The sequence below is a fragment of the Juglans regia genome, chromosome 13 (genome assembly GCF_001411555.2).
Source record: "Juglans regia cultivar Chandler chromosome 13, Walnut 2.0, whole genome shotgun sequence".
In the NCBI taxonomy this organism is placed as follows: Eukaryota; Viridiplantae; Streptophyta; class Magnoliopsida; order Fagales; family Juglandaceae; genus Juglans; species Juglans regia.
In genome coordinates this window covers 8,787,618-8,807,291 of record NC_049913.1, presented here as the reverse complement: position 1 = coordinate 8,807,291, position 19,674 = coordinate 8,787,618, and the positions used below count along the sequence as shown (strand labels likewise).

Here is a 19,674-nt window from a genome sequence, read left to right as displayed (position 1 = left end):
AAAAAATTATAATAATAAAATGATATGAAATAAGATGATTTCTATATCCTAACAACCTTGAAACGTGCAGATACATTCAAGCCCTCCAATTTGGATCGTCGTTTCTTTTTCTTTTTCTTTAATCAAGAAAGCAAACGTCTAAAATTTAATAATCTCCTATTTTCCTACCGTTACGATTTAATTTAATAGTCACAACTCACAAAGGAAGGATGAGTACGACGTCGTGTTTGTGAGAGACTAGCGCCGGCCTTTTTCGCGTCGTAGATAGCCGCACTTAAACGAAGTTGTGACACATATGTCCGGATGAGTTGTCACTCCATGATTGGATATTGTATTTGCTGGGCCTACTGGCGAAGATATTACTGGCCGAGGCTGGCCAATCCCATAACGATTTTTGGGAGGCATAAAAATGAAGAAAATATAAATAAAAAGTAATAAATTAAGAAAATTTTTATTTATAAGTCACATATATTACGCATAACTTTTTTTATAATTTTTATAATTTTTTTTATTAAATATGTGATATATGATTGAAAGAATTTAATTATTTTAAAATAAATAAATTTAAAAAAAATTTAAAAAGTAAAAAAATTGTTATACTTGGTATATTGAATTTATGAATAGCGATTCTCATAAATTAATTATTTGCCAACTCAGAACGACAGAACCTAAACCAGCAACGTCTAGTGGGGAATATTATATTCATATTTATATATTTATTATATTTATGTCCGGCTCAGGTTTGCCAGTATTTGTCCACCGGCTCACGTTAGCAGCTCCTCCCCACGCGGTCAGAGTGGACCTCCCCCCAGATTTTGACACGTGTATAAATTCTCCCGCTTCTTACATCTATCCGTTAGCCCTACCTTCTGTGTCTTTTCTGCAACTCCTCCCTTCCCCGTTGAAGAACTAGAGGAAGAGGAAGAGAGATTAGAAAAAAAATTGAAAAAGAAAAGGAAAAGAAAAGTGGGCAATGGGGAAACTGCTATGTGATTCGACGACCGTTGCGGAGACATTTCAAACCTCCTCACCGAACCGCCCGTGGAGGGATCCGAAGTCTTCGCCGGCTTCTCTAGATGCAATCGACGCCGAAGATCTCGTTGACCAAACCACCACCACGACCACCGCTTGGGACGACGTTCATGGACTGGAGGACCAGCAGAAGCGCCACCTCCAGAGACTTCACGCCAAGGGGGTCCTCTGGAAGCGTCCCGAGGATGAGTTGTCCTCGACCTCCGTCGTGTTCCGTCTGTCGCACGGAGGGGAGGTATCGGCCGATGGAAACTGCCTCTTCACGGCGTCGCAGAAGGCCATGGCCGGGCCGGGGTCGGCGCGTGGGGTAGAAGCGCGTGAGTTGCGGAGGCGTACGGTGAGGCGTTTCTTGGAGGATTTTGGATCTGCCGCGGCGGAGGAGAAGGAGGCCATCGACGAGGTGATTAGGCACATGTACGCGCCCGATCTGAAGAACGGGTGGGGGATCCACGTGGTTCAGGAACTTAAGTTGCTGGCCAAGAAATCGGATCGCTTGGCTTTGGATTCCGCCATTGACGAGCTGGTTCAGCTTGGCATGCAAAGGTTTCTTCGAAAAAAAATCTTGGATCTATTTGTTTTGATATCAAATTTTTTAGATCTAATTGCTTCTGTTGAGGCAAATGTTGGTTCAGAAATCTCTTTATCCATAATGATTCTCTTTCGTATTTTTGGAATTTAACATCCTTTCTTTTTCAATTTTCCCATTCACCAATTTAACAGTTTTGTTGTTATTTTCTGGTGTATATATGCTGACTGTTTCATTGCATTAAAAGATCGATTTTTGTGGTTTAATTGTTTGCAAATATATAACAGACTACATTGTTGAATTGCGCATATCTTTTTGCGGATTTTGATGGCGTATATTTTACTTGTATTTTTAACGGGCTTACATTTCTGATTTGAAGAGAGGTGGCGGCGGAGTCTATTTACAAAGAAAGATGTATTCAGGTGCATGATGGCCCGAATTGGGCCAAATACATGTCGATCTCTGGTTCATCTGATGATGAATATGATATCGTCACATTGCAGTATACTGAGGAGGGTCTATTATCTATAGATGAGAATAGGGAAGGTCATGCTGCAGCTTTCGGAGATGATATAGCTATAGAATGTCTTGCAACGGAGTTCAAGAGGGAAATATACGTGGTAAGGATTCAGAAATAACATTTTGTCCTTACACTGATTCTGTCTTTTTTTGCTTAGGTCGATTGCAATTTGATTAGGATAATTATATTTGCTAATTGATTATAAACCTTCACAATCCTGCCTTGGATCTTGAAGTTTTATTGCTTGGTATGATACTAAAGTTTCGTAATCTGGTTAGGAACATGTTTTAGATGTGCTAGTTTCTACGCTATAGTTAATAGTGCCATATGATATCTCACAGTTGTAAGGTCACTTGTTGAGGAATGGATCAGGCATGTGATTGGAACTCTGGTTATTGTAGTCAACTTGTTAGTTCCAGCTGTTATGCATTTCCAATTGTTTTTTTATTTTTTATCAAAGTTATGTGATATATGCCATTTGTCTGTTTACTTGAAGAGCACCAATTTTCTTACTTTCCATGTGTTGTTAACTTGTCTTCAGCCATAAGCCTTTGATAATAACCATTAGTTCTTTGTTTGGACGAGAGTTGTTTAGGTCAGTCCTCTCGCATCCTAATCGTAAAAGCTCACTCCTTTTGGTGTTGCTCCACCATCTGAAAATGGAATAGATAAATAAGCGGCAGGCTGATCTGGCCTGCACATCATTCTTTTGTGGCTGTCTGTAATTTTGGGATTTCCTTTCTATTTATTTGTTTGGGAGAGTTATTTCAAAATTTTCGTGGAATTTGGTACTCAAGAGTGAAAATCAAATTGTCAGATTATATATGTAAGGTGTAAACAATTTCTTGTTTACCTACAGAAAATGGTAGAAATGCTACTAAAATTACCATTCTCAGAGCAACTGCAATTACTCTTTATTTTTTTTAACAGTACAATTACTCTTTGCTAACACCACTACCATTATTGACATTGCCATCAAAGAGACTCCACCGCCTCTGTCTCCGCTGCCAGCGACTGTGGCAACCTCCATCACTGTAACACGACCAAGTCACTGCCTCTAGCTACTATCCTTCAATTTCTTTATCTTCGAGTATACTCATCACTAGACAAACCTAATGGAAAGTACAAGGGTGTCTTTCTTTAGTTCAGCTTGTCTTGTAGAATTCTCATTTGAAGTACCTGATCGTTGGTCATCTTGGCATATTATTTTAAATCTGCTTTATATGGTCAAGTAGTTTGCACTGCTAAAGGTGATCAACTGTGATATGTCTTATATGTTATTATATACACACTATGAATCATCATTAATTAAGCTTCCTTGTGTTAATTCATTTCTTACAGGTGCAAGCACATGGATCAGATGCAATGGTTGAGGAAGAAAATTGTGTATTCTTCCTCCCACATCGGCCTAGGAGTCAAATTTGTGAACCTCCCTTTTTCCTTTTCATGAAAGGAACAGGTAAGGGAATCGTTATATAAATGCATTTTGGTGGTGATTAGTTTTCGTTTAGTTATGACTTCTGATTAATTTCCTATGAGCTCCTCGTGGAAAACCCACCCATCACTCCATATAGAGTTGTTATTCTGTCATGCCCGTACCATTCCGGCATTCCCTTTTTCTTCTGGTTTTGCTACTCAGCCTCTGCTTCATTTCTATGTCATCCCTTCAGATCCAATTGTAAGCAATTTGTACTTGCAGGCTGGTGTGGTGCTGGAGCTGATCACTATGAGCCCCTGATTGCCCATCCTTCTTCGTATGTTTCCCTGGAGAAGGTTGCAATGGTACTTTGAGGATATTAGTTCTACAGTTTTGTGGCTCAGAGGTTGAATAGAAGTAGGTGTTCCATTTATTTATTATTTCTTCCGGTAATGTTTCACATACAATCTAGTTCTCCCTGATCCTTCTGGGTGGCAAGGAGAGTTTAATTGCGTAAAATTCATTCTTGAGAGCAATCGGCTGTCTTTGACTCTAACAAGCAGGTCTTATACCTGCAATTGAGCAACCTATAGAAATGTTTTTGCCGGCTTCTTTTGTAGTTGTTGTTGTTGAGTGAGTTTTCTTAGTGCTTGTATCTTCTAGGTTCCAATTTTTACCGAGAATGGAATACTGCCATTGTGTTGTATCTTAGTGCTGGCCAGGTTTTATCAGATCTATGAGAGATGAATATCATGTTCTTTGCAATTTACTTTCCATATAACAACCGCCAAGTTGTGGTCAGCTATTGATGAGACATGGAATTTGAACTGATTGATATTTTATTCAATAATACCTGTAAGGAATTTTGAGTAAATGATGTGTATCTACGCCAGCTTATAAATAACGTCAAAAATGAAAAAATATGAGATTAATTGTTCATTTATTGCCTTCGAACTCTCCTTGTCATATATATTTTGAATTTTATTTTCCTTAGTCTCTTCTCCAATGAGTAGGAAAAAAAAAATATTTCTTCTCGTATAAGCAAGAAAAGAGAACGCCGTACTCGCTGAACGCCACACACAGTGAAAATACACTTGGAGAAGAAAGTATTGCTTTTTAACGTCGCTGTTACCATGAAAGGGCCCTTCTGTGATATTCAAACATGTGAAGTTGTAGGATCACTCTTTTTTTCTTTTAGAGGAATCTGAATAAACCGACCATGCATCTTCCACAAGCAAAGGCCAATAATTCGTTGAATCTTCGTACGTTCATGTCATTAGAGCATCCATAAACCAGTTTTGGGACTAATGCATGGCTTGAGAATTGGAAAGTTGTAACGGGACAGCACTAATGTTGAAAATCTGGGGGCGTAAATTGGCATTCCCAAAACCATATACATACCCACCAGTAGGCTTGATTACCTTGGTCTGTTGCTTTGCTTTCTACAAATAATGTCTCACGTTTGCTTAGGATGCTGCTACTCAGCTGCCCAGCAGTTGGGCGTGCCTCTTAGTCCCATTTGGATAATAAGATGAAATGAAATGAGATAGTTTTAGATGAAAGTTGAAAGTTAAATAAAATATTGTTAGAATATTATTTTTTTTAATATTATTATTGTTTTAGAATTTGAAAAAGTTGAATTGTTTATTATATTTTGTGTGGAAATTTAAAAAAATTGTAATGATGAGATGAGATGATGAGATGAGATGAAACCGTTTCTATATCCAAACGAGAGTTTTATTTTATTTTTTCTATTTTTTCTTTTAGAGATTTTTTAAACATATTTAAACATTTAAAAAAAATATACAAATACACTAGTAGAAACATCTTTAACCACTAAGAAAAAATAATTAAAATGCATGAACAAAAAGAGAGGATAAACTAGCATTTTCCCTATTGCTAATTTCATGAATAGTGACTCCAAGGCTATTCACTATTATAGTTTTGTCCTTTTGGTTGTTTTGGGTGATGTTTATACGTCTGTCCCTTTCTTCTTCTTTTTTTTCTTCATTTTAACCTTTTACTATACTTGGTGTAATTAAATATACAGAACCAATATTATGCATGCACTAATCTCTTGAATATGTCCAATACTTCCCGTTTTACATTTACTGGACAATTGTAGGGACACGTACGTAGCTACGTCGGATGGTGAAATAACCCCAAAGGGATTATCAGACAAGTGATTAGATTTTGAAGTGTTAAGCTACGATCGATATTTGAAAATGGTGAATGTGTATAAACTCTTTGGGTTGGGCAGACGTAAAGAATTAGATCATAGTGACAAATTATTATGTACGAAGTGAGGGGTGTTATCCCCGAGCCCGAGCCCGAGCCCGAGCCCAGATATGAGACATGGGCTGGGCCGAGCATTCTTCAAAAGCCCAAACTAAATAAGATGGGTAGATAAGAAATCATGACAAATATATAGTAGGGAAGGTAGTTTGACACCCTACTAGTCGACGAATAGGGACCCTTACCGACTCTAAATATCAGCGATCAGACATGACAGGAGGGTAGGAATATCTGAGTGAGGCAACGCCGCATTAATGATAGGAAAGAAACTAGGAGAGTAAGGCAACGTCACATTAATGAATTAGAAGAAACTCAGAGAGGAAGACATGCCACATTTAATGCTACCCAGAGCTTACTGTGAACAATATGGGGCTCTGTGTTAAGGGCAAGTGCCCTGAGTACCTAGCAGAGACCATACTGTATTGATAAAATGGAAAGAGTTGTGAGGGAAGGGTACCCCACATTCAATGCATTCTGAAGCTCGGTATGTTCAACATTAAAGCCTAGTGTTAGGAATAGTCATTGTCAGACCTAAGTATCCTATAGCACGATAGGTGGGCAGCATAAGTATTTGATCTCATACAAAGTGACACCCCACAATCATGAAGGCCAGACCGACTAGTATAAATAGGCATCATCTGCAATCAATAAAAATGTTAACTTCTACACACATTCCTAAAATAAATTTCCTTAAGATTTACTCTTTTAATTTCTTACATTGAGTCTGACTTAAGTGTCGGAGATACCACGAACTCCAAGCTCCCCATTCTCCTCTTTGCAGGGAAGAGTCTGAGTGTTGCTAGCGTAGAGTTGTCCAAGCCTGCGAAACACGACATTACATACATAATTTCCTAACAAATTAAATTAAATTAACCATATCGGGGAAAAAGCAACATATATAAACCGAATACATTTATATATATGACGAGGACCAGGTCTGAGGTAGTGTCTTTGTTCGAATTGCCTTCTTAATTGGTGATGTTTCCTTCATTATTTTCTTTTCTTTTCGAACTGAATGTCCGCATCTCCTTTACGAGCTGCTTTTTCTCAAATTAAACCCACGTGCCATGGCCGCTTCAATTATAATGTGGAGAAAGCATGCCCAGCCAAAGAAAAAATAAATAAATAAAAGCATGAAAATAACATGATTTGGATTTTATTTAATTTATTTAATTACTAGCTAGCTAGGAGCCCTCTCTCTGCCGACCCGCACCAAAGAAAAAGTCGAAATTGCATGTCACTACCTTTATAGTGCTAATAATCTCTGCACGCTTGCTATCGTAATATCTTTTAATTCATTATTAATTGTTTCAAAAGTTTAAATTAATAAAAAGATTATTATCACAAATAATGGAAAAGAAATTATTTAGCCTATAATAATTGCATACAATGAAGCGAGAAAAGAGATCAGCTTATATATATATATATATATGTATGTATATAAGATCATGATGTTTCTTGTCATGAATATCTCTACTATATATAGCTAAATTAATACGCTTGGTGTATTTAATGTTTCTTGACCCAAAATAAATAAACAAATAAAAGGAGGATTCAAAACCATCAACAGTAACAGTACTGGAAAGCAGATTAATGGAGGCTAATATAAACATGAGATAGAAGAAGTACCTAGCTAGCTTATAAACAAGCGCATTAATCTCGAGTACCTGCCATGGCTTTTCAAAAAGCAAACCCCTCTCATGCATTACAATAATTTATAAGGGTAGTGCTACAGCTCCCGCTGGAGCTACCGCTGGGGCTGCAGTATTATTTAATATATATTTTATTTAAATAATTTTTATATAGATTTTTTAATATTTTTTAATATTTTAAAAAAATAAAATAAAATAAAAATATTATTAAGAAAATGTTTTTTAATTTAAAAGTAAAAAATATATATTAAAAAATATTTTCTTAATCACGAAGTTTATAATTTTTTATTTTACTTCATGATTAAGAAAATATTTTTTAATAATATTATGATATTTTTTAAAAATATTTAAAATAATCATATTACAGCCCTTGTTGGGGGCTCCCGTTGAGCTTAACATGTATTTTTTTATGTATAATTTTTTAATTTATTTTTTATATAGATTTTTTTTACACTTATAAATATTTTTAAAAAATAAAATAAATTTAAAATATCATTAAAAAACACTTCCTTAATCAGAAAGTAAAAAAAAATCATTAAAAAACAATTCCTTAATCAGAAAGTAAAAAATAAATCATTAAAAAATACTTTCTTAATCAGAAAGTAAAAAAAAAAATACTTCCTTAATCAGAAAGTAAAATACAAATAATTAAATATTAATTTTTATTCTACTTCATAATTAAAAAAATATTTTTAAATAATATTATAATTTTTATTTTATTTTTTAAAATATTTAAAATTATTAAAAATATCTATATAAAAATAAATTTAAAAAATATATATAAAAAAATGCTACATGCCCCAGCGGGAGCTCCCAGCGGGAGCCTCCAGCGGGGCATGTAGCATTTTCCAATTTATAAAGTAGAGTGCCCGCCTGGACTCCACCAAAATATCTTCCCCCAGGCCAGCCTCCCCAGACCACTACTATATAAGTCATTGTTTCCACTGCTCCATTTTCAGTCAGATGTGAATCCTCTCACTCTGCATTTTAAGGTGATCAACTATTCCATCATCTCTACCTAGTTCCTAATTCTAAAGCAGTGTTCCCAAAAGTTCTTTTAACCCTACTTAGAATCCCTCATCTATATATTATCCTTTCTTTTTTTTTCCCATTCTAGAATGGATTCAATTCGGGCTGAAAAGCTTAGAGCCATGAACAGCTACAAGAAGATCAACCAGTTCCTATACAATCTCATTCTTCATTCTCTCATATCGTTATCGTGTAGTTTACTGTTTTCCTACCCTTACTGGTTTCCCTCTCTGCGCTGTACAATGAAGCATTTTCTGTCTGCCTCTCTCCCAAATATTTCTGCTGTCTTCACCAACCCCAAGTGCTTGTTCGTAGTAGTCAATGTCATAGTTGTCTTCCTCGTGGGAGAATCAAAGCTTGTCGCCTCAAACTCATCCCCGGTCGGTGACCTTTACGATGAATATATTGAGAGGAGTCAGAATCTCAGGGGACAGAAGTACTCCACTTTTCAAGAAATTAGGGAAGTGGAGAAGAATTCTGAAACTCAAGATCATGGGTATAATAATATTATTAACCACGCATCTCTCAGGGAAGAGGAATCCAATCGTCCAGATGAAAAAGAAGAGAAGAAACTGGAGATGAATTTGATTGAGGACAGTAGTAGTAGTACTACGACTAGGATTGAAGGGAAAGAAGTGATCAAAGAAAAAGAAAAAGAAAAAGAAAAAGAAGTTGTTAAAGCCGAAGAAGAAAAAGAAGTTAATGTTAAAGCAGAAGATGATGTTGAACTAGATGAAGAGGAAGAGACTGGATTGCCTGCTGAGGAGCTAAACAGAAGAGCAGACGAGTTTATTGCCAGGGTCAACAGACAGATGTGGATTGAAGCGATTTAAGTTTTAGAAAATTAAATATGTTCTTCCTTATGGAAGTAGATCACAAAATGCAAAGAAAAGGGCATACATATATATATGCTCATGTACTACTACTGCATGCATGGCTGACGGAGATCATACTAATCAATATTTTCAATTAATTCATGATGATCAATGTTCGCTAGCCTATAAATTATGAAAGCAATCTCTTTAATTAGCAAAGGAAAGAAAGATTTGTTTCAAGAGCTAATTATATAATGATATCGATGATGATCTATAGCGTTAAGATAGAATTATTTAACGTAAATTACCCTGATTTATTTACAATTTTAATCCATAATTGTAAATAAATTGTTAACAAGTTGTTAGTCCATCATTTTTTATATTGTAAAAGTCTTTCGACTTGAAAGTCGATTATAAGATCAGCTTATTACAAAAAATATATATAATTTTAAAATTTATTTATTTTTATCAATTTGACATGCATGGTAGCATATAAAAAGTTTCTCTCTCATACCATCTTGCAGATAAAATCTTTCACACTAGTCCAAACAGCAGTGTAATAGAGCAATGGAAAATGTTAGAATACCGCTTGACTTTGCTTCCTCATTTTGACTGCTCATGTATTTAAAATTTTTATAATTATTTTCACTTAACAATTAAGGAAGTGATTTTTAATGTATTGATATATATTTTTTTTTGTTTTTTAAAAATATTTAAATATGTAAAAAAAATTAGAAAGAAAAAATAACGAGCGATATTTATGCAAGCGGGCACACTCAATAGACAAAGCTAGGTGGAACGCTAGCACTGTCATAGAGCAATTAGCTATATTTGGGATCAATTTGCCCGTGACCTAGTGCAAGCAGTGTGACAATGAATTAATTAATGTCGGGGTTCTTAATAGGCTAAATATGAAGCTAAACAAACATTCAAATCCAATTTCACTTTGACAAATTAGAGTCGGAGTCATATCAAAACTTACACAAGTACTCGGAGTCGAAAGTCGGAGTTGAATCGGATTTAGAAAATTCCTATTCCGATTGAGTCGGTACCCACCCCTAGACAGGTTGTAGTGGGCTGGGAAGTACAAATATTCCATTTGGATTCGGGAGCTTCGACTGAGATGGGCCAGTGTCCATATTTATTGACTTTTGACCTTTAATTTTGGTCGGTGAAATTCCTTCCTTAGCTCCGAAGAGAGGTGAAAATAAATAAATAAAACAAGGAGAAATTAAGGAAAGAAAAAGGAAGAGAGTTGATCATCTGAAAGTTGGAAACAGTGACTATTCCAATTCCATGGTAGGGTCGGGTAGGGTAGCTACTACGTACCTAACATGAGTTGGTGACAATTAAAACACATGCATCATTGGCATACCCAATTATGACGACGACGCATTTTAATCCACAACCAAACAAAACTTAAAAGCATTTTACGCTTCATGTGGTGCATGTGAGTACATCAGGCTAGCTGCAAGCTGGTCAAGATGTCCGTTTGTTATATTTTAATTTATTTAATTTATAATCAACGATTTTCTTAATATAAATGAAGGATATACATGAAAGAGAGAGCTAGGGATATTATTGCGTCAATACATGAGCAGTACTGTAACTCCATATCCTTAATTGATTATAAAAAGTAAAAATATTGTTGGATAGCTAAACATAGAACATTAATTTAGATCGTTGATGACAAAATAAGATCAACTACGATTGATTTAACGCTTGTGACTCATGATATGTTGGCGATGGATGTATGGGGTGATCGATGCAAATATTAGTAGCTCAGATATTTGAGGCTGTTGAATCTAATAGTATCGTGCAAGTAGACATCGGATGCCTGAAGTCACAGCTAGCTAGCGCGCGGTGCATGAATCTCACATGTGACTAAGGAAGACGCATGAACCATTGATCTTTATGAGGTGTTTCTTGTCCGGACTGAATGTTAGTGTTATTGTATGCGTGTGGGTCTTAAGTTGCTAAAACCACTAGATATATAATCCTTATAACGATATATAATAATAGAAGAGGAATATAAAAAAGGAAATAGATTCGCTTCGTTTAAGAATATCCTCTTACTTCTTTTGAGATCGAGAACGTGTTTAGTGTACGTACGTACGCATCGTTTTACGCCATGCATTTGGATTGGAAATAATCTCTCCGTACATCCAGGGCAACCCTGTATCCAAACTGTACCTAAGTGTCAGTCATTTTATTTCTCTTTTGTTTTTGAAGTACGTCCTACCTACGAATCAATCCTAAAAATTTATGAGGATTTTTTATTTTTTTTTGTTGCAATTAAAGAAGTAGTATAAATGCTCGGGCTCGGCCCATTAGCATAAGATGTAATTTGAGTCCGGCCTGCAAAAAGGAGTCATTATGATCTGCTAAGCATTCTTGTTTTTTTCATAATTAATAAAAGAAATTAGATGCCTAATTCTCGTCTGTATCCCTTTCCATCCCTTTTTCCGTCCCTTCAATATAGTTGGCAATTGGCAGGCTGCAGGACAAAGCAGCCTTTCGGAGATCTCAAGAGCCTTGTAACCCTCGATGATTCCCAAGTGGTTATTACCTTCTCTTCCTTTATGCACGCTCTGAAATATTGGACGTAACTCTTCCAATCCCATCCTAATCGAAAATTTCTTTCTTTCTTTCTTACTTCCATTACCAAACAAAGAAAGTAAGAAAGAGAGATGGCGACCCTTTCCTCAACACATTGCCGTTCATATTCGCCGTTACCATCATCTTCTTGTGCGTCTTCTTCTTCATCTTCATGTTCAAAACTCGGTCATCGTCAGAGGGTATCGGTCTCTTCGGTTCCTAAGCGCTGTCTTGCGGCTAAGGTCTACTGCGTACAATCCCAAACGAGTTCTGCGGGCCGCATGCAAGATGGTTCGTTTCTTTCTTCAATTAGCTGATTCCCCGTTCATAAATATATCTGAGTATAGCAGTTATCAATATTTATTTTTATTTCTGAAGTCTTTTATAAATTTATCTCTGTATATCAGTTACCAATATTGTTTTTTTTTATTTATCTGAAATCAGTTATGCTTTGCTTAAATACGCAATGAGAACTGAAGGAGACCATTGGAAAATGATAGTTTGAATTTGAGTAATGCCTAGTACAGTCTTGGGGAAGCGCGGCAATCGTTTTGAAAAAGAATTGGTCTAGTGTTAAAAAAAATTTTAGGATCCGTATTTACTCACTTTTCAAATAGATTGGTTACGCACTCCGCAAATATCATTTCTCTTTCAATTTAGGTTCTTTGCTTAATTAGTTCAACCTGTTTGATGTGGCATGGTTAACATATTAAGTCACTGTTTTAAAACTCAGTTCATTATCATCTGTTTCTTAGTTTTTTTATTAATTGGACTGGGAATGGTTAGATTTGATGTCTCACTTGACCCATTTGATATATGATTAAGCATGTTCCCTGCACTTGTCTGTTTCGATTGTTGCGATTTCCCCCTCTTTTTCTGTTTTTTTTTTAGTTTTTCACTTGGATGGCTAGTGGGTGTAGGTGCGATGGCAACCACAGCAACGCCAATTGAAAATGAGACCCCTTTCAAGAAACTGAAGGATGGGTTGTTGTCAGTTCCATCTTCAGTCGAGTATAATGAGGCAGTGGCATTTGACATCAACGACAAAGAGCCTGCTGTTAGCATTACTGTGGTTGGGGCCTCTGGGGACCTTGCCAAGAAAAAGATATTTCCTGCACTTTTTGCACTATATTATGAGGATTGTCTCCCCAAGGTTTCTGCTACCTGTGTTTTCTATTCTTTTACCTATTTTCTCTTTTTCATGGGTTAGTTTAATATTAGTGGATGTTCTATATACTGTTTGTTATTTAAGTATGAATTCATTTCGTTGCAGCACTTTACTGTGTATGGTTATGCTCGGAGTAAGATGACTGATGCTGAACTTAGAAACATGGTTAGCAAGACCCTTACTTGCAGAATTGATAAGAGGTAAATTTATCTTCCTTGACTTGATGCTTTTATTTTGGCTGTCTGGTATTTCATGTTATGCATGGTGTATTTCATGGGAATTTTGTCACATAGGAAATATTTTGAGGTGTTTAGGTTGTGATATGTTTTTTCTGCTAAATTTTCAGGGAGAACTGCAGCGAAAAGATGGAACAATTTCTTAAAAGATGTTTCTACCATTCTGGACAGTATGATTCACAGGAAAACTTTGCAGAGCTAGACAAGAAGCTGAAGGAGCGTGAGGTAATTTGTGCATGGTCATCTTACTTGCAAGTGGTTCATAAAGTGGTGATGCTTACCGGCTTAATTTTTATCAATAGGAGTGTTTATCTTGGATACTGCATTCTAGCAGAAGCTGTATACTCTTTTATATTTTATTTTTCTAAAAAAATACAAACATTTTCGTATCAGCTCATTTATTTTATTTTCTACAAATAAAATACAAACGTTTCGTGTCGGCTCATTGAGCAACACCTCTGTACACAAAAATCCATTTACATTTCAAATATGTCAAACTGCTGTTTCCTCCACCAGAAAGCCTTATAATCTCTTTCGGAATATTATGCAGATCAAGATATTCCTGTGAAAGTTACTTTTGCACCTTATTATGCTAAACGATTAATTAAATTCTTGACAACACCACCCCTTTGTAAATGCATACATTGTCTTACTGCCAAAATATCTTCCCGAGCATCCATCAAAGTCCAATGACACGCCCTTGCCCATATATTCAGTTAACCACAACTTGAGAATCTGATTCGAGATCTTCTTTATTTATTTATTTATTTATTTTTTATATATATATAAGTAAACGATTATATTGATATGAATAGGCATAGCCCAAGTACACTGATTCAAGATCTACCTGAATGAAGTGCAAGTTCAAACATAGTTTCAGCTTATCAAGAATAGCTCTAGCTTCTGCCATAGTATTTGTCCCTTCTCCATTATGCTACAAGAAAGCTGCTGTGTAAACTTCCCCACTGCATCTAAGGGACAAACTGATTTACAAAGACTGGAGTCCTGTTGAGAGGGGGATGATAAATGGGTGGGAGACAGAGACTCAGATATTAGCAGTTTCATGTGTAGAGTTTGTTCTGCTCACTCGGATGTCAAATGCCCAGGCCCCCTTCATCCACTGGCTTACAATCCTTTTCCCAAGCCGTCAATTTCTTCTTAGATTTCCAGAACATTATCCCTAGAAATATTCAGATAACATTTTTACTTCGTACAAGACCTTTTTTGGTATATTGACAACCAATAGCAAATGTGGAGGCATGGTGAATAACCCCCGCCCCGCCCCGATAGAATATAAGCATGATTTCAAGCCAACCACCACCTTTATTTTCAGCATTAAAGGATTTAGTATTGAGGCTGACAATCTACTAGTGTGCACTGGTACACCAAGTCTTCCTTGAATTGAGTAGCATTAAGCACTATAGCTTTTCTAGTCAGAGGCTTTGCAAGGAAAAGCCACTGCTGAATTTGCCTTGTTCACTAACTGACCCAAAAGTTCCTCATAAGAGTTATAAACATCCCTGAGAAGGCTTTCATGTAGTTTTTTTATCCATCCAGGGTGACATTCTGACATAATTCAGACAAGCTGTCAATAGTCTTAGCATATCTATTCACCTTTTTTGTTGTTTGTCGTGTTCATCTATTCTGCCTTTAAGGAATTTCAGTTTTTTTTTTTTTAAATGTGAAAACTGTTAACACACACAATCTTGTATTATAAGAAAATGACGTTACAAATGTCAAGTACTCAATCTCTGCCTTTAGAAAATGCATGTTAAATTCTTGGAAAATTGACATTTTCATGCAAGTTGGACTTGCTGAACTTCTGTCTTTTTGGAGCCACTGCCTTACTGATTTTGTGTTTGAATGGATAGCAAATGGTTCATATGCACAATTCTAAATTATAATGTTATGTTGCATCATTATACCCCCAAATGCAATGAAACTGCAGTTAACATTCCTTGTCCAAGGTTAAGATAGGATACGGAGTTTTTTTTTCTCTGTTTCAATTAAGATTCAAGTACTGCTCTCACTTGCACATGCATTTATGTCCTTTTTTTTTTACAATGAGGAACTGCTTCTGCAGGGTGGAAGGGTGTCTAATCGCCTATTCTATCTATCCATTCCTCCGAATATATTTATAGACTCTGTAAGATGTGCTAGCTTGTCAGCTTCATCTGGTAATGGGTGGACTAGGGTCATTGTGGAAAAACCCTTTGGTCGGGATTCAGAATCCTCAGCTGCTTTGACAAAAGCTCTCAAACAGTACCTAGAAGAGGATCAAATATTCAGGTGGGTGTTTTTAGCAAAGGTTGTTTATTTATTTATTTATTATGAATAGAATCCTGATCAAAATCTGATTATATGGTCAATTTCTTTTGCAGGATAGACCACTATCTGGGGAAGGAGCTTGTAGAAAACCTATCAGTTCTCCGGTTTTCTAATCTCATTTTTGAGCCACTATGGTCAAGGCAATATATACGAAATGTACAGTTGATATTCTCTGAGGATTTTGGCACTGAAGGGCGTGGAGGGTACTTTTCTTTCTCTCATAGATATTCATATATGATCATATGTGAGTAACTCATATGTTATTTTATGTTTTTGTTGGATTGAATTTTAGGTACTTCGACAACTATGGGATAATAAGAGACATAATGCAGAATCATCTGCTTCAAATACTAGCCCTATTTGCCATGGAAACGCCAGTTAGTTTGGCCGGCGAAGATATTAGAAATGAAAAGGTTCCCCCCTCCCACCCCCCCCAAAAAAAAAAGAAAGAAAGAACCTGGCATCTGGCTATTTCTAATATGTTTTTCGGTGTTACTTTCTATTAAGTTAATTTAATATTTTCCTGGTTGCTAGGTCAAAGTTTTACGTTCGATGAGGCCATTACAACTAGAAAATGTGGTCGTAGGGCAATACAAGAGTCACATAAAAGGAGGTGTTACCTACCCTGCCTACACTGATGACAAGACCGTACCCAAGGACAGCTTAACTCCAACATTTGCTGCAGCTGCCCTCTTCATAGATAATGCAAGATGGGATGGGGTGCCTTTTCTAATGAAGGCTGGGAAAGCATTACAAACCAAGAGGTATGTGTTGTTTAGCAGGAGCTTCTAAGTCATGTTTTGTTTGTCTGGGATCATTATAGGTTATGTATTGTTTGCTTTTTTCCACAGGGCCGAGATAAGGGTACAATTTAGGCACGTGCCGGGTAATTTATATAACCGGAACTTTGGGACAGATCTTGATCAAGCAACAAATGAGCTTGTTATTCGAGTGCAGCCTGATGAAGCTATTTATTTAAAGATCAATAACAAGGTCCCTGGTTTGGGTATGAGACTGGACCGAAGTAATCTGAATCTTCATTATGCAGCAAGGTATTTCTAATTTTTTGCATTTCAAAACTACTATTGCATTCTCCACCTAGGTGTTAAGTATCCCTTTTGTTTTGAATGTTTAGTCTTGTGTATAATGAACTGGAGGCAATAATTGAAACCTTGATATGTAAGGTGGTCATCTGTGACTTTCATGTAATTTGTTATTGATTTGAAAAAAAGTTGAAGAGTCAGGTGATTATAGCATTGGATTATGGTGCTACTCCTCAAGTGATATTTAAAAGTTCAATCAAACTCTTTTTCATGTAATTTGTAGATATTCAAAGGAGATTCCAGATGCTTATGAGAGGCTTCTCCTGGATGCTATCGAAGGCGAAAGAAGGCTGTTTATCCGGAGTGATGAACTGGATGCTGCTTGGGCGCTTTTCACACCTCTGTTAAAAGAGCTCGAAGAGAAGAAGATTATCCCAGAATATTATCCTCACGGGAGCCGAGGACCTGTTGGGGCCCACTATCTTGCCGCTAGATACAATGTCCGGTGGGGTGACTTCGGTGCAGATCAATGATTTTCAGAATGATATACAGTATATCCGTCAGATTAGGGAGCATAAAGCTTCAAGGTTCTTATTTGCTCATTTGGGTGCAGTAGATTAAAATTATCAGGGCTATCAGATGGAGAAAGCCTGATTCACCTAGTCCGGGGGAGATTTTAGGAGGGTGAAATTACATGGGTTGATACATAAGGCAGCTAGGGAAGAAAAGGATTTTCCTACCCTTTTTTCTACGTGTACTATTCTCTCTCCTTTTTCACGGAATTAGGATTTCTTGAATGTGTGAATTGCCGTGAATGTATCTTCCCCATTTTGCCTCAGAAGTCTGATAATTAAAGTTACTTTGTCAAGACCCTTTTCTTTTTTATAAAGGAAAAGAAAAACTTGGGAACTGTTTGAAATTGAAATGAATAGATTTGGGAGCAGACAAACAACTGAAAAAAAACAGAAAAGAAAAGAAAGATTTTGTTGCATCTATTGCATCTATCTACCATCTTTAGTTTACATTATCACAAGTCAATGCTCTGTTCAATGCACAGCAACGTCTCTTTTTGTTTTGTTAATGTATGTCATGTCACCTACGTGCTGCAATTCGTTCAGCCCATGAAGAAATCTTTGAAACACTGATACAACACTATAAGTTTTAATCCGAACTATAAAACGAAGATCATGAACTTGAGAAATTACTATTACAACTTAAGTTATAACATATTCTGTACGTCTTAACTATGTGTTGCTTCCTTTCATTGAATTATATTACTTCCGATATTAATGGGGTATATTTATATCGCTCTCTTCACTGTGTAACTGCAACTCAGATTTTATAAATCTTCTCTGCAAAAATAATAAAGAGAAAAATTGACACGGATAAAAATACAAGTGCAAAAAACCGTATTCATGAGCAGATGGTCATATGGGTATTTTAAATTGTCAAATAGATATAATGAGGGCTTGTGCTAACACTAAAATTTTATTTCATTCCTATCATCATTGTGTTGACGTGACAATGCACATTTATCCTTTGATTTTTTTTTTTAAAATAATAAACGGTGTAAGATAATAGCCTCTATAGAGAAATGTGATTATATAAAAATAATTTTACAACTGACATAACTTAATATGATTTTTCAGATTGTAAAGTTAATTTTATTAAAAAATAGATTTGATGGATTATATGAAATCATGTCAATTTATGAATTCACTTTTATGTAATCTCTTTATAGTTATAACACTCCTCATAAATATATAGTTCGAAGTCAAAGTAATGAAATCTAATAGAATAACTTGGTAGAAGTATATCTGATTGAACTGCACATCCATTAGGTCAAGCAATTCAAATGAGATTATATGAAATATTTTATTAAAAATTGAATAAAGTATTATTATAATATTATTTTTGTTTTGAAATTTAAAAAAATTAAATTATTTATTACATTTGTGTGAAAGTTTAAAAAAATTTGGGTAATAAGATGAAATGATTTTTTAAAAAAGAATTCTCATAATTTTCTTCTCAAATCTCATTCAAATACAAAATATTTTTTAATTTTAAAATTTCAAAATTTTCAGTTAATTATTATTCAAACACAAAAAATAATGCAACTTTTCTAAATTTTCAAACAAAATAAAAAATCATTTTAAAATTTTTAAACAAAAATCATATTAAAAAATTATATTCAAATAATTTTATAATCTTATAATGTTTTTACTCAAACTTCTCCCAAATCTCAATTATTTCACCAATATTCACGTAATTCTAGAGAGAGAGAGATAAACAGGTTTGGTATGACAGCCCAGACCAGTTGGAAGCAATGACGTCAAAAGGAAGCAAAGATTGGTAGCGCATGGCCGTCACGCATTTTGTCATTGACAGCCAAGTGCTGACGCCTGACTGCATGGAGCATGGAGGACAATGGTGGGGCGTGGAATATCATCTAGAGTTTTGTTATATACAAATAAATAAATTTATGTATTAATCTGTATTAATATTATTACTTTCATATTTAAAATTTAAATTAGTATTATTTTTAATAAAATTTATTTTCTGATCAATCATATTGAATGAATGTGCATATTAATACGCATGATCGCTTATAATTAAATTTTTCCTATCATCTATTGGTGGTTGTAAGATGTACTAGCTCACTCTAACAAATTTCGCTTTGTGATGGATTTTGATGAAAAAATGTATGAAATTGGTGGGAAAAAGTCTTTTCCGACCGATTTCAATGGTGAGGGGCTCGTGAAATATAATTGAAGAAAAAATGTTTTATCCCACAAATTTTTAGACTTGTCAAAAATAAATACTTTTTATAACAAGGTTAAACGTGGAAAAAAAATTTGCATGGAAAATATAATAGCACTTGGTAGCCTTCGGTAGTAAATTATCGTGGAAAAGAAAATATTTGCGACAAATTATTTTCATGGCAAATTATATTTATGGTAAACCAATTTATCGGAAATGTCTATTTACGAAAAACTCTTATAGTAAGAAATAATT

General features: G+C 35.3%; 3 protein-coding genes across 4 annotated transcripts; all 3 read left to right on the top strand.

The window, feature by feature from the left end:
• The first annotated feature begins 747 nt into the window (after positions 1-747).
• LOC109003212 lies at positions 748-4,369 on the top strand. The gene is made up of 4 exons (XM_018981259.2): positions 748-1,575; positions 1,938-2,178; positions 3,420-3,537; positions 3,778-4,369. Exons 1-4 carry the CDS (start codon positions 974-976, stop codon positions 3,867-3,869), a joined length of 1,053 nt encoding a protein of 350 aa, XP_018836804.1. The 5' UTR covers positions 748-973; the 3' UTR covers positions 3,870-4,369.
• Positions 4,370-8,405: 4,036 nt separating this feature from the next.
• On the top strand, positions 8,406-9,520 carry LOC118344290. Its single transcript, XM_035684736.1, has one exon. It carries the CDS (start codon positions 8,561-8,563, stop codon positions 9,302-9,304), a length of 744 nt encoding a protein of 247 aa, XP_035540629.1. The 5' UTR covers positions 8,406-8,560; the 3' UTR covers positions 9,305-9,520.
• Positions 9,521-11,748: 2,228 nt separating this feature from the next.
• On the top strand, positions 11,749-17,602 carry LOC109003215 (glucose-6-phosphate 1-dehydrogenase, chloroplastic-like). 2 transcript variants are annotated; one of them, XM_018981264.2, is made up of 10 exons: positions 11,749-12,175; positions 12,796-13,037; positions 13,158-13,252; positions 13,399-13,513; positions 15,372-15,577; positions 15,670-15,819; positions 15,909-16,029; positions 16,151-16,380; positions 16,468-16,668; positions 16,943-17,602. In XM_018981264.2, the coding sequence occupies exons 1-10, from the start codon at positions 11,977-11,979 to the stop codon at positions 17,190-17,192; spliced, it is 1,809 nt and encodes a 602-aa protein (XP_018836809.1). In that variant the 5' UTR covers positions 11,749-11,976; the 3' UTR covers positions 17,193-17,602. The 2 variants fall into 2 exon arrangements, with proteins under 2 accessions (XP_018836809.1, XP_018836810.1); XM_018981265.2 differs by having other exon boundaries at positions 11,750-12,175; positions 12,805-13,037.
• The last annotated feature ends 2,072 nt before the right edge of the window (positions 17,603-19,674 follow it).

Bases quoted from the DNA above. Each gene is read 5' to 3' on its own strand.
- LOC109003212 (XM_018981259.2), top strand. From the start codon at position 974: ATGGGGAAACTGCTATGTGATTCGACGACCGTTGCGGAGACATTTCAA. The intron at 1,576-1,937 runs GTTTCTTCGAAA...TCTGATTTGAAG, and splicing joins GTTCAGCTTGGCATGCAAAG to AGAGGTGGCGGCGGAGTCTA. The intron at 2,179-3,419 runs GTAAGGATTCAG...CATTTCTTACAG, and splicing joins TCAAGAGGGAAATATACGTG to GTGCAAGCACATGGATCAGA.
- LOC118344290 (XM_035684736.1), top strand. From the start codon at position 8,561: ATGGATTCAATTCGGGCTGAAAAGCTTAGAGCCATGAACAGCTACAAG.
- LOC109003215 (XM_018981264.2), top strand. From the start codon at position 11,977: ATGGCGACCCTTTCCTCAACACATTGCCGTTCATATTCGCCGTTACCA. The intron at 13,514-15,371 runs GTAATTTGTGCA...CTGCTTCTGCAG, and splicing joins AGAAGCTGAAGGAGCGTGAG to GGTGGAAGGGTGTCTAATCG. The intron at 16,669-16,942 runs GTATTTCTAATT...TGTAATTTGTAG, and splicing joins AATCTTCATTATGCAGCAAG to ATATTCAAAGGAGATTCCAG.